This window comes from Nothobranchius furzeri, chromosome 7 (assembly GCF_043380555.1).
Source record: "Nothobranchius furzeri strain GRZ-AD chromosome 7, NfurGRZ-RIMD1, whole genome shotgun sequence".
NCBI lineage: Eukaryota > Metazoa > Chordata > Actinopteri > Cyprinodontiformes > Nothobranchiidae > Nothobranchius > Nothobranchius furzeri.
This window is the reverse complement of record NC_091747.1, coordinates 23,192,510-23,205,306: the sequence shown is the minus strand read 5'-3', so window position 1 is coordinate 23,205,306 and position 12,797 is coordinate 23,192,510. Positions and strand designations below refer to the sequence as shown.

At 41.8% G+C, this 12,797-nt stretch overlaps 1 protein-coding gene across 6 annotated transcripts in view; it reads right to left on the bottom strand.

The window, feature by feature from the left end:
* Window positions 1-1,320: 1,320 nt before the first annotated feature.
* The window catches only part of LOC107395588 (LIM and senescent cell antigen-like-containing domain protein 1), a 50,953-nt gene continuing 39,476 nt past the window's right edge, over window positions 1,321-12,797 (bottom strand). For 3 of the 6 annotated variants that reach the window (XM_070552893.1, XM_054736061.2, XM_015974998.3), the window contains exons 2-11: window positions 8,613-8,772; window positions 6,726-6,792; window positions 6,495-6,615; window positions 6,069-6,218; window positions 5,697-5,847; window positions 4,783-4,875; window positions 4,031-4,079; window positions 3,834-3,909; window positions 3,218-3,407; window positions 1,321-1,460 (exon numbers count right to left, since the gene is read on the bottom strand). In XM_070552893.1, the coding sequence (XP_070408994.1) occupies window positions 3,263-3,407; window positions 3,834-3,909; window positions 4,031-4,079; window positions 4,783-4,875; window positions 5,697-5,847; window positions 6,069-6,218; window positions 6,495-6,615; window positions 6,726-6,792; window positions 8,613-8,772 (1,012 nt within the window). In that variant the 3' untranslated portion in view covers window positions 1,321-1,460; window positions 3,218-3,262. Of the gene's footprint in view, window positions 1,461-3,119; window positions 3,408-3,833; window positions 3,910-4,030; window positions 4,080-4,782; window positions 4,876-5,160; window positions 5,254-5,696; window positions 5,848-6,068; window positions 6,219-6,494; window positions 6,616-6,725; window positions 6,793-8,612; window positions 8,773-12,797 lie in introns of all 6 variants that reach the window. The other 3 variants (XR_008560394.2, XM_015975000.3, XM_015974999.3) reach the window with 3 other exon arrangements.

The window sequence follows — 12,797 nt, the reverse complement described above, 5'->3', positions numbered from 1 at the left end:
AAAGATTTAAAAACGTTAAACTGATATTTCTTCATTGTCACTATATTTTTCAGTGCAACTAAATCCTGGTCTTGCTATTAAAACATTCTGGCATTTTAGGTTAAGATTATTTAAATGAGAAAAATTCAACTCATGCACACTGCAAGCTTTGAACAGTTTTTTATTCAGATAAGTGAACAGGACAGCACAGCACTTGGTACATTAAAATGCATTTTTCATTCAAGTCTCAACCATGCACTTTAGCGATTTATGAAGAAAATGTTTTCCAAAATACTGCCAGACAAAATACAGCATCAGAAGAGAATCCTTCCGTGCAACACATTGTTGAGCAAGTAAAAACATGAAGCTATGCCCTGAACCAACTGTAGAGCTGCAAAAGTTACTGCCTAGATACGATCAGTGCTTCTGCAGGAGAAATGTTGTGGCTTCAGTGCTGAAATGTGAAACATAAACTTACACTTTGTGTTCATAAAACTGTGGAATGTGCTTTTTTTGTTATATTCTAATGCAAAAATAAGCTTCTAGTGATAAAATATAGAATAAATAAACAGGTTTGAGAATAAGAACAGCTGACCTCAAGTGAGTCTGAGCCTCGAGGAAGTTGGTACACTTCCTAAGAGGATCACTTTCTTTGGATTACAAACACTCTGATGCTTGACATTACTCCCACATGCGGTTCGCTGCACATGCGGTCGTGTTGTAACACACAGCGAAGTAACAGTTGCCGTGACAGTTGTTTTCTTCAGGGATGTTGCTTTAACAGAACTTGAATTTTCTTTTCATTTTACATGCAAATCTAAAATTTGTTGACCAAATCTTCGAAGATACAAACTAAATAAATAATATAACAAAGCATTAGGATACTGCTGGTGATAGTTGGCATGATAGCTGTTGCTGCTTTAACGAAACACACTTTAATTATACAAAGACACATAGGAAGAAATCTGGAAACATTATTCAGTCCAGTTTTACTATTTATTATACAAGATGGTTTTGGCTTTTCTTGATTTTACTCCTTTCTTATGAGTTAAGCAGGAGAAAATTCTTATTCATAACAAAAACGTGTCACCCAAAGCTGATATTTAGTTTTTAAAGATGGAAACACTGTCAGCCAGGCTGTGAAATAAGCATAAAATAAACAGCACAGCATTTACGCATTTAGTGCAGCTACTTGACCAACCAAGTCTGACTGTGGAGCCACCTGTCAGCCTCAGGAGCTCTTCAGCAAGAGAAACAGGTGAGGCGTTCCACCTAAATAACCAATTTAAATGCAAATTATTTTAAAAAATACTCGATGGTGGACAAGAGCACAGGGCTCCCTGTTTCATCTCCTTCAGCTGCACGCTCACTTCCGAGCAGCAGCTTCAGAGAGCTTCTTCAGCCTCTTCTTCAGCTCCAAGGGGAACTTCTCGTAGCATTTCTTACACACCGGCTTCATGTCAAACTCCACAAACTTGTTCCTGTGGAGGAAACATAACCAGTTGTAGATTGGAAATGAGACATCACTGAGTCACCAGTTTATTCACGGCTGCAATAAATCCAGTCACTCTAGGCCAGAAGCCAGGCCCCTCAACTCAACTCAGCCTTTTTTTTATAAAGCACCTTACAGTCATGAGCATGCCACCAAGGTGCTGTACAACAAAAGAGTAAAACAATAAAACACATAGTGCTACAGACATAATTAAAACCACAAATGAGAATTACAAAATATAAAACATTAACAATTGCTAACCCACAGAATTAAAAGCCAGATCATAAAAGTAGGTTTTCAGCCTCATTTTAAAAACTGCTACTGATGGAGAGTCCCTAATAGTTAGGGGCAGTGCGTTCCACAGTTTTGAACCCGCAACAGAGAACGCCCTGTCCCCTCTTAACTTTAACCTGGCCTTAGGAGCCACAAGCAGCAGCTGGTTCTCAGAGTGGAGTGACCGGGCCGGAGCATATGGCTGCAGCAACTCTCCCAAATAGGCTGGAGCCACACCGTTCAGCGCCTTAAACACCATTAAAAGAACTTAAAACGAATTCTAAAATCAACAGGTAACCAGTGGAGAGCAGCCAACATTGGTGTCACGTGTTGATGCTTCCTTTTGTTGTCCAAGAATCTTGCTGCAGCATTCTGGACAAGCTGCAGCCGGGTTACAGCACCCTTACTTACACCAAATAAAACATAATTGCAATAGTCGAGTCGTGAGGTAATAAAAGCATGAACTACAGTCTCAAGGTCACGTCTAGATAAAAATGGCTTTACTTTAGCCAAACGTCTTAAATGATAAAATGAAGAGGATACTACAGTACCCATATGAGCATCCCTGGTTTTGTTCTTTTTGTTGGCCAAGTTAGCAGAACAGCTTTAAACAAGAAAGCTGTTCAAATGAGTTTTTTTATTTCTGTCCTGAAAGACATGTATTTGAGTATTCCCAATAAATCCAATTTAGAAATTTGAATCCATTTTCCACACTAGATCTACGAGGTATCCATCTTCATCAATAAATGCGAGAAGAGCAGCAGATCTAAGAAAACACATTGTGCCGGTTATTTCAGCCCACCACAAGGATGCTGCAGCACTGATAGGTAAGGGGTGGAAAACATTCAACCACCATATTTAATCTGCAGAAACACAAATGGCCAGAAATACACCTGTTGTTACTCACAGGAAATGCAGACTAAAACTAGTTTTTCATCATCGCTTTGGTGCCCCCTCCAGCATAGCGACCCTTTGCGTCGAATACACAGCATACCCACTTTTTGCACCACTGCTGTACATCAATAATACGATTTTTAATTTCTTTGCAAATGCTGGGAAACACTCTAAATCCTTTCCCCTGCTGCTTAGTGACATTCCCTCTGAAAGTGAGACCGCTCGGCCAGGACTGGGCCAGGCGTCACCTCCAGAGGAAACTTGGGATTAGTTCAACTGAGCTGCCGGATGAGATTACGCTTTTCTCCTTAAACCAAACAAAGTGGGAAACACAAGAAACAAAGCTTTCTCTTCACCATGACATCAATCTGATTTTCCTGTTTGCATAGCAAGAGCCCGTCTAAATCCTGATTTCCATTTCCTGCTCCGAGGTGAAGATCTCATTAGCGTTTGGTCACTTCAGCGTGTTCGGATTTGTTACCTGCTGAATCTGAGGGACGGATGTGTTCCAGTAGGGTTGCAGCAGGATAAAATGTTGAACAAACGCACAAAAAGGCAGAGAAAAGAGTTGCAACTGACCAAAGGAAGGACAGTTGAAGCGAGGACAGAAGGGAAAACAGAAGGTCACAGACACATGGGGATCAGTGGTTTCTTCTTCTTCTCTCTTGAATCACGTTCACGCTTAACCAGCCGGCGCTTCATGTCTTCTGGGAGGCGCTCATAGCAGTGTTTACACACTGGCTTCAGGTCCACCTCCACAAACTTTTCCCTTACAAAGCAGGGAGGACAGGGTGATGGTGGGAGGTGAGAGAGGAGGAAGGATAGATGGAGAGGAGGTGCAGGAAACAGAAAGTTCATAATAAGAGAAAGTTAGGAAATTTGAAGAAAAACAAGATTGAACAACAAAGTTAACAGGAACAAAAAGTGTCAGAATCAGGAAACAGTAGCTGGTGAGGAGATGCGTGGCAGCGCAGGATGAAGATGATGCTTTACAGAGAATATTTAATGCAAAGAGGTGGACAGAAAAAGAGGATGTAGGTAATGAAACACCATTTGGAGGGTCTGATGAGTTCCAGGAGTAATAAATAATTCAAAAATGGAGACTAACAATATATTTTCACTATGACTATTTTATGAAAATAAATGATAAATTAGTACGATGCACGTTGGGTCTGTTCGTGTCGCTGTAACTTACTTCAGGGTGAGCTTGGTGTTACAGGTGGAGCAGGCAAAACAGTTAACACACCAAGCCTTGTTCAGGGCAGACACCACTAAAAATAACACAGAAGAACACATGAGAACAATAAAGAGGCTCTCTTTTTCTGAAAAAATCACAAGTACAAGACGCTACTATTCACTTTATCTTCATCTATCAATAACGAGGTTTCTCACCATCTCCTTCGATGACACGATTGCAGTGGTAGCAAACATCTCCGAACAGCTGAGTGATGCGGGGAGAGAAACAGACTATTAGTAATGCAGGAGCACACCAGTCATGAGTCTTGATTGCATCAGACAAGCATGGATCATTTATACTGAAGTAACACACTTCACTGCAAATACATTAGATGTGGTACAGTCACATCCATGTAAATGATGCCTTTTAAAGACCAAGTCACCCCTACCAGAGTCTTACTCCATTTCCATTTCCTGTTTGAAAAATGCACCACAAGGTGGTGTTGCCTGGCAGAACAAGAGGGTGGAGCGGCTAACAAATACACACACAGGCTCACAGAGACATTGTGACGTCATAATGTACCAGCTAACGTCACAGGGTACCTCTTAGCCAATAACAACGGCAAATTTAAATTCAAATGTAGTGCAGAGTTTTTACCTGAAGAGGGCTTAACACTGACAGTTTCAGGCAGAATATTTAAATTTGAACTCAGATGCACTAAAGTGCCAAATTATCGACTACACATGTCTACAGCATGATTAGACACTCATTTATGAAGTTTCCAAGGAAAAAAAAGGTTGATTTGGGGGTGACTTGCTCTTTAAATGATCTGTCACATAAAAAATTACATTCGTACATGCAAGCCGGTTTGAACTCGGCAAATCACATAGGAACAGACCAAATATCTTATCCCACCAGGAATATTAGTCCTTCTAAATAGAAAATACCCCCTTTGAGAGTGTGTTACCTGGTTGTAATGTGTTTCGCAGTAGGCCAGGCCCTTTCGCTCGTAGTGACGGTGTCCCAAGAAGGGTTTCTCACATTTAGCACACACAAAATGCTGCAAGCAAACCAAAAGCCAAGCACACACTGTTAGCACAGCCGTCAGTCACTATCTCAACAAACACAATACCATTAAAGCCCGAGGACCTCTTCTGGCTTGGACAGATTCAAACCAGAGCACAACCAGATCAGATGTCCTAAAGCTGCCTCCATACAGAGACAGCAACAATCTGATGTCAGCATTCATTATTTTAGGGTGGGATCCGTGTATGGAGGCCGTGGACTGTAGTCAGGCAGGGAGACGAGCAGCAGCAACATTCAGGCGGATCTTTTATCTCCTCACCATATCAAAGTGTCTCTCACAATAAGCACGGCCGCCGCGCTCATAAAACGGGTGGCCCTGAAAGGGACGCTCACACACGGTGCACACATGATGCTGCGAGTGGAGGGGGAGACAGGAAAACTGGCTTTAAAGGGTAAAAAACGTAAATAAAGGCGACGAAACAACATGAAAAAACTGAACGAACCTGGAGAGATGAAGCCATGAAAAGTACAAGTTAACAGAAATAGCATCTTGTTTTAAAATGATAAAATGTTAGAAATAAAATGAGTAACAACTAAAACAAAGGGATTGATATAATCTATTGTAAAATGTTGTGAGTACCACAGGAACAACAACAGTAAAACATAATGTGGAAAAGATTCAGTGCTTCACTTAAAATGGAAATAAATCTAGAACATGCAAGAAAACTGGAAAAACAAAGAAATACTGTTGTCTTAAATCGCATTTCTGACATGAACTTGGTACACTCCAAACTTGTAGGGCTAAATGTTTAAATGAGCTCTGCTTAGCAGCAAATATACAGGAATAAAACACACCTCAACGTGCCACTGCTTGCCCATGGCATTGACCACACGGCCCTCAATCGGTCTCCTGCAGGCCCCGCAGATAGGGACGCCCATCTTGTCGTGGCAGGGCAGACAGTAGAGCTCCCCCTTCAGCTCCCTGGCATCAGCTGTCAGCTCCTTTCTGCAGGTGTAATTTACGCAGGTAACACTGCTGCAAACTTCGGATTTAATCACAAATAAATCTGCTGTCACAATTTTAGTCAGCTGATGCTTAACCAACAGTTACATATTTATCCACAAGGGGGAACTAGTGGGCTTTAGGTGAAGTTGCAGCATTCAGCATTTGCTTGTTTTGTGTTATGTGTGCTAGTTTAGCAAGCGTGTGTGTGTGTGTGTGTTTACCCGCAGTTGGTGCAGTTGAAGTGGTCAGGGTGATAGGGATCGTTCTTGAACAGCAGAGGCCGTTCCTCTATGATGGCGTGACACTTCTGACAGATGTACTTCCCCAGCCCCCGAGCTTTCTCCCTATTGTGACAAGGGCGACACAAGTGCCTGATAGGAGGAACACAAGAGAGACAAACCAGTAGGGGTTTAAACTTGCTGCATGGATATTCTGTGACATAATCTGTTTGTATGAGGGTATTAAAAAAAGAAGTCCTTAGGACTACAGTAAATCCTAAAGATTTTCTGCACAAAAACAGAAAAATAAACTTTAATCATATCTTTAAATGATAAGATGAATCACAATCTAGTCCTGAGATGACACAACACAATCAGCTGACGTCATTGGAAAAGTATCTGCAGTAAAACGGTAAATACACCACAAACCGTCCAGCGTTTTTAACAAATCCAACATCTGCGAGCACAGCCTGGCACAGATCACAGCAGAAACAGTCTGGGTGCCAACTGTTGTTCATTGCCTTGATCACACGGCCAATGATGAACTCACCTGGAGGAACACATATTTACACCATGAGAAAACAAATCAGGGAAATCTTATGGTTTATTTGTCAGAAGCATCTGTTTTAATCCTCACGTAAACCAAACAGATGAACTCACCGCACTGGTGGCAGCAAGGTGCGAAAAGCATCTGGAAGTCGTGTTCACAGTACTTCCTGCCTTCAAACTGCAAGAACAACAGAGTAAAGATACAGGGAACATATAGGGATCAAACTACACACAGGCCTTTGGGGGCGCTCGGAACCAGTAAGAGCAGGGGGAGGGGGGAGCTGATTTTTGACTGATTAATGGTTGAAAAAGGTGCCAGGTGAAGTCCAGGTAACAGAGTCCAAATGAAAAATGTAACATAAATTGAAATTGGATCATTTTTTGGGCTCCCCTTTGGTGTCATTTCAGGACTTTTGGGGGAACCAGGCTCCCCTTAACTTCCCCATAATTTGAACCCTGTACTTAGAACATCAACAACTTATTACCTGTGCTGCTTTTGAGGGTGAATCTGAAAGAATTTAACATAAACCTGAAGAGCACCATTAGATTTGAGATGTTTAAAAGCAGGTTCTCTGTTTTGATTTCAGTTGTGAGGTCATCTTTTTTACATCAACGTCTCAAGCGGCTTTAGGGGGAAATGTCAAATTAGCTTAATTTTTAACTCTGCAGGATTGTAATGTAGCTTTAAAAGGTTAAGCCTCTCCCAACCTTCTTGGATCATAATGAAGCACATGACTGTATTTATAGCAACATGACTTGTCTTTGGTGTTTATTGATCAGAACTAGAATCCCTTCGATGAGCATTAAGAGCCTCAGTTTCTCTGAGAAACATCTCATTTTGCTTCAAGGTCAGAAAAAGGACGGTTCTCGAAAGAGTTTCTGATTATTCAATACTGAATCAATGTGCATTTTTACGAAATGTCGGCCCTCCCCATTGGGAGAGCAGTGGGGGTGGGGGGTATTGCCGCCCGCGGACTCATCTCTAGGCCAAATGTGAGATTTAATATGGACTGGGACTGTTAAATTACAAGCAGGGCCAGACCGCTGTGACTGGGAGCCCTGGCCTTCCAGATCAGCTCATTCTCCACGGGCGGAGATCAGCGGGACATTAGCTACATGCTAACATGGTAAAACAACTTCCACGTCATCGCTCTACTGCAGTTTTCTTGCTAAAAACGCCTGGAAAAATTCTGTTAGCTTCGGGTTACCATGTAGCTAATGTTCTGCAGATCACCAACTGTGGAGTAGTGTCGGCCCAAGCTGGGCAAGCAGCCGACTTGGCTAAGCGTCCCACCGGGACGGTGCCAGAATGCCAGATAGGCCAGTCCACCCCTGCCTACAGAACAAAGAGCTCACTTAAAGAGCTGATCTGGAGATATCCAAAACACAAGAGACCAAGAGTTTTCCTAAACTCCTAGAGACCAAGAGAGGGGGCGAGACAACACTGACACAAGCAATGGACCGACAAAACATTGAGACGCAGACAGGGTTACATACACAGGGGCTGGGTGATTAGGGAATTGTGCACAGGTGAGACCAATAAACAGAGCAGGAGCACAACGGAGCGGGGGAGGAAACAGACCTAAAAATGGGGAAGGGTGCAAAATGAACTAGAGGGAGAAAACAGACTAGATAAAACACTTAACAGAAGACTAATGAAAATAGGTGAAAAGGGAAAATGTGAGGGAAACCTAGAGAGCCTGGAGGGGATCTGTCAGGATTTTCTAATCCTAGAGTTTCACCGTCTGTTTTCTATCAGAAGCTACTGCAGGAGATAGGTGTAGGAGACTATTTTCATGCTCAACCTGCATGAAGAACATCCTTTAAAGGATGCACATTTCAAGCAACTTTTCAGAGATCTTTCTACTAAAAAAAAGCCTATCGTTGATTTCTTTAAGCTGACCAAACATTCTGTTTTATCCACAAAGCGTTTATTACACACTATGCATGATGCTGAGCCATTTCTACAGCTTTTAATAGCATTTATTAAAATGTTACCTCGTAAAAGAGTCCCTCTGGGAACTGCTGGAAGCACTGAGCACAGACGAAGCACTGCTCATGATAAAGCTCTCCATTGCTGTTCACTATCTTTTCTGCTGGGGCGAAGCCACTCTTGCAGCGCTCACAGATGGCATTGGCCAGAGCATTGGCCATGTTGCTGGGGAGAAAAACGACAGAACAAAGGTTGGAATCATTCATGTTGAGGTGTTGTCTGGTATTTTTACAGAAGACTGGATTAGAACGCTATCAAAATGTTTAGTTTTAAGGTTTGTTAGCAACATTCTCAGCTGTGTTCAGGCTTCTTTCAGTCAGAAATATGAACGATACAAATTCACGGGGTTTGTTTTTAATATTCCCTCATAATTACTATTCAACAACGTGGATCACGTCAGACCACTCAAAACATCATTTTAGAACCTGCTGCCACTTTTCCCATGTTAGGAGAACAGCTGGAAAACTGGCTTTGTAAAAGGAGGCAGTACCAAGGGCAAAAGTGATGCACGGGCTTATCAGATAGGAAACAAGCTTGTTTCCAGATTTGTTTTGGCTCCTTTTGTCGGGGTGCATGGATTCGTGAGGCAGTAAAGCTTCATGTTGTCTTTCGTGACAAGACTGAAGTTCTTTGTAATCTGCTGAAATGATGTGAGGCTGCACAAACATTGTTTGATATGACTTAAAACAAAAATCCAGAGGAGGCTTGAAGCAGTGACCTGGGGTCTCATTTATAAAACATTGCATAGAATCCTTACTAAAACCGTACTTATGCTCAGCAAAAAAAGTACTTACGCCAAGTTGGCCTATAAAATATGGAGTACGCACAGCTTCACGCAAACTCAGCTTTATAAATCAGAAACTATCTAGGAATGTGCTCAGGTGTTTTTTGATCACATCCTGCCCTCAACACGCCCACTTTCTGCCATAAATGGTCAATTCACAGTGCCTTGTATCCTTCTCAGCAGCAGCACTGCAGGTGTTCTCCATGTCCAAAATGTGCGTAAGCCAGGTCCTTAGTCAACTTAAAGTTACGCACATTTTTCCGCTACATTTTCTTTTATAAATCCCAAAGTTTACGTGGAAAGATGCTTACGCAGTTTTCCGACCCCGTCTTGTGCATAAGCAAGCTTTATAAATGAGGACCCTGGACTTTTTCCCTTTTGAGGAACGGTGTAGGATTTTTTAGAAATCCATAAAAGTGATAGTGTTACCCTGTTCTGGGATATAATCTAGGCAATACTTTAATTTTGGCCTAAGCCCTCCCCATGTGCTGTAGAGCCCCACGCAATTTGAACTGAGCACCACTCAGCATCAGTCAACAGGATAGACATCTGATTATATAAGGTTGCAATCGAAGAGTGTGCAAGCGCTTGCAGACTTTCCCAGTCAGATGCAGAGTTGGCGATTTTTCTTATGACCAAGTAAGTCTTTATTATGAATAAACAACTCAAACATGAGAATAATATTATGAAACAATGTTTTAGTTCTGTTGGCCAGCTAGAGGTTCACAAACAAGAGGCATTGCTTCCAGCTGTAATCATGGAAGTAGGGAGATGGGTTTAAGGTGGAGTATATTTTTCCACCTCTAGATGGTGTCCAGAAGTCCAGCCATGCTGCATTAGAGCCTCAGCGTGCCAGACTAGTCTTCAGCCTGTTTTCTATCAGAAGCTAATGCAGGAGGTAGGTGTAGGAGACTATTTCATGTTCAGCCTGCATGAAGAACATCCTTTAAAGGATGCACATTTAAAGCAACGGAGGAGGGGTGCTGCGGAACAGACACTGTGCGACTTTTTCACTTTTTTGAGCCGATTTTCCACTCGTGCGAGAATCCACGAGATCGGGGCGAGTTTTGAGCTGAGCGTCATGTAGTGTACAGGGGGTTACGAGAGGCGATTAACACCACATGACCAGCTACCGATCAGCAATCGGGAGCTCGCACGGACTTCTGGCGTGTTTAATATTTTGCTTGTCCCTCGTGAGGGTATCGCACTGTTGAAGCGGCGCTGAGAGATTGTCAAGAAAGCGTGATTCTCGTGTTCATGTCAAATTAAACTGATCACAAAACACAGATTTACTTTCTTTATTTCGTTTTCCTCATCCAACCCACATAAATCCCTGTGTGTCCTCCTGCAGCACTCCCGAAGGACAACAGGCAAAACAAGACAAAAAGTCTGACGTGTTGAGTAAAAACTGCTACTTTTAGCATATTTTAGGGCTGATGTGTTGCTACCAGACGTACAGTGTGAGCAGTCAGGTCGCATCCGAGAACTGGGTCGTACAGTGTGAGCACGTGACTCGTGAGATCTGCCCTGCGAGGAAGTCGTACAGTTTGAGCTGAAGCGGAGAGCTACGAGTGAAAAAGTCCTCCTTCGACCGTGGATGGCGGACTTCCCCGTTGACTGACATCCGTACGTTGTTGGTTATCCAATAGCACGTGGAGACTGTTAGTCTTGATTAATCACATTTTAATCATTCAAGACAATTTGTGCACGAGCAAGTTATTGAGGCACAGATGATCAACCCACACTTTAATGAGTGCACCTCTGTAACCACAAGGTCTGTTTCATTACTTAAGTCTCATTATTAAGGTAACTATTGTGGGATTTGTTATGTGTAAATATTAGTATATGTGTTATTGATGAAGGGTAAATGGTGTAAATGTTGTGTACTGAACTGAACACTAGGTAGCAGCAGAGCACTGCTAATATATATAGAGAGAGGTGTAGTGTTCAGGGGAAGTTCTGCTGAGGGTTGTGCTTGTTTCTCCTGCTGTAATAAACTTCATATGGATGAAGTTACTGTCTGCATTCTACTAACTACAAAACCTAACGATAAAAATGTTGATTTTTTTCTTCCTTTTCTTCATGAAGAGCGATTTGTCAAGACAAGACAGCTTTATTTATAGAACAGATTTCCTACACTGTCAACTCAGTGTGCTTTACAGCAGTACAAGCAGACAAAAATAATACAAAAACGAACAATGGAATTACATATGTAACCCACTCTAGGCCAGGCAATGAATATTAGGTCTGTCCTCAGAGCCAAAGTGCATGAATAAAACGCAATCAGACTTTACTTTCCAGAATGAACGTATTTACTAACAAAAAAAGGATATAATAATAATCATGTAAATCAGGGGTGTCAAACTCAAATTCACACGGGGCCGAAATGAAACTCTGGGACGGAGTCGAGGGCCAAACTTAATATTTTTTGAAAAAGTGATGGCAAATTTGCACATTTTCTTTATCAACATATATGCAATTTTGAACCTTTAAATTTGGAAACAAACTTATTTCTGCATTAACACTGAATGTGGAATAACCAAATTACACACGAGCAAGTCAGTTTTAAATAAAAGGCATCAGTGGTATTCATTACTTGTGGTATAATCAGCATTTTTAAAATCTATTCAGGATTTATGTTTTCTTGTTTATTCATTTTTCTTATTTTTATTCTCCTTTTTTTCTTCTGTAATACGTGTCATCGCTGCTGTGACATCTAGCTTTCCCCACTGAGGAACAATAAAGGGATTTTCTATTCTATTCATCTATCTGCAGGCTTTCCACTTCCTGTTTACTGTAGGTTAAATCTTTTCTCACGGGCCAACAACAAAATACAAATATCATTTTATCTTAAATGAAAATGCGATATCTCACCTGTTAACTTTCATGTTTTGGAGCAGAAAACGAGCATAAAACCAACATATTTAAAGCTCAGTTTGCTCCACTGGTTTACTGTGATGCTCACCTGTTCCAGCCAGATACCTGCATCATGGAGTTGATCTGAGCTGAGGAGGAGACTCCTGTTGTTTTGTTCATCTTCATCATAATAATGACAACATTGATCGTTTGTAGGTTCAATTTCCGATAATCTATGCACAACCACACCCCTCCATCTTTCTTGTGCACGACCACAATTGGGGAAGCAAAAGGTGATTCAGACTCTTATGACTTCAGTTTCCAACAGCTCCTGAAGATGCTTTCTCACGATATCCACATCCTGTGGGTGAACTGGCATGGGCCTCTGCTTTAATGGCTAAGGATCAGACAGCTTTATACGATGTTTTACTTTATCTGTCCACCCAAAATCTAAGTCATGCTTAGAAAAGACTTCAGGAATGTTGTTAAGTTGATCAACTATGCGCTTCTTCCAAGACGGGTGTAAAGGAGAATCCCCCAAATCATATTG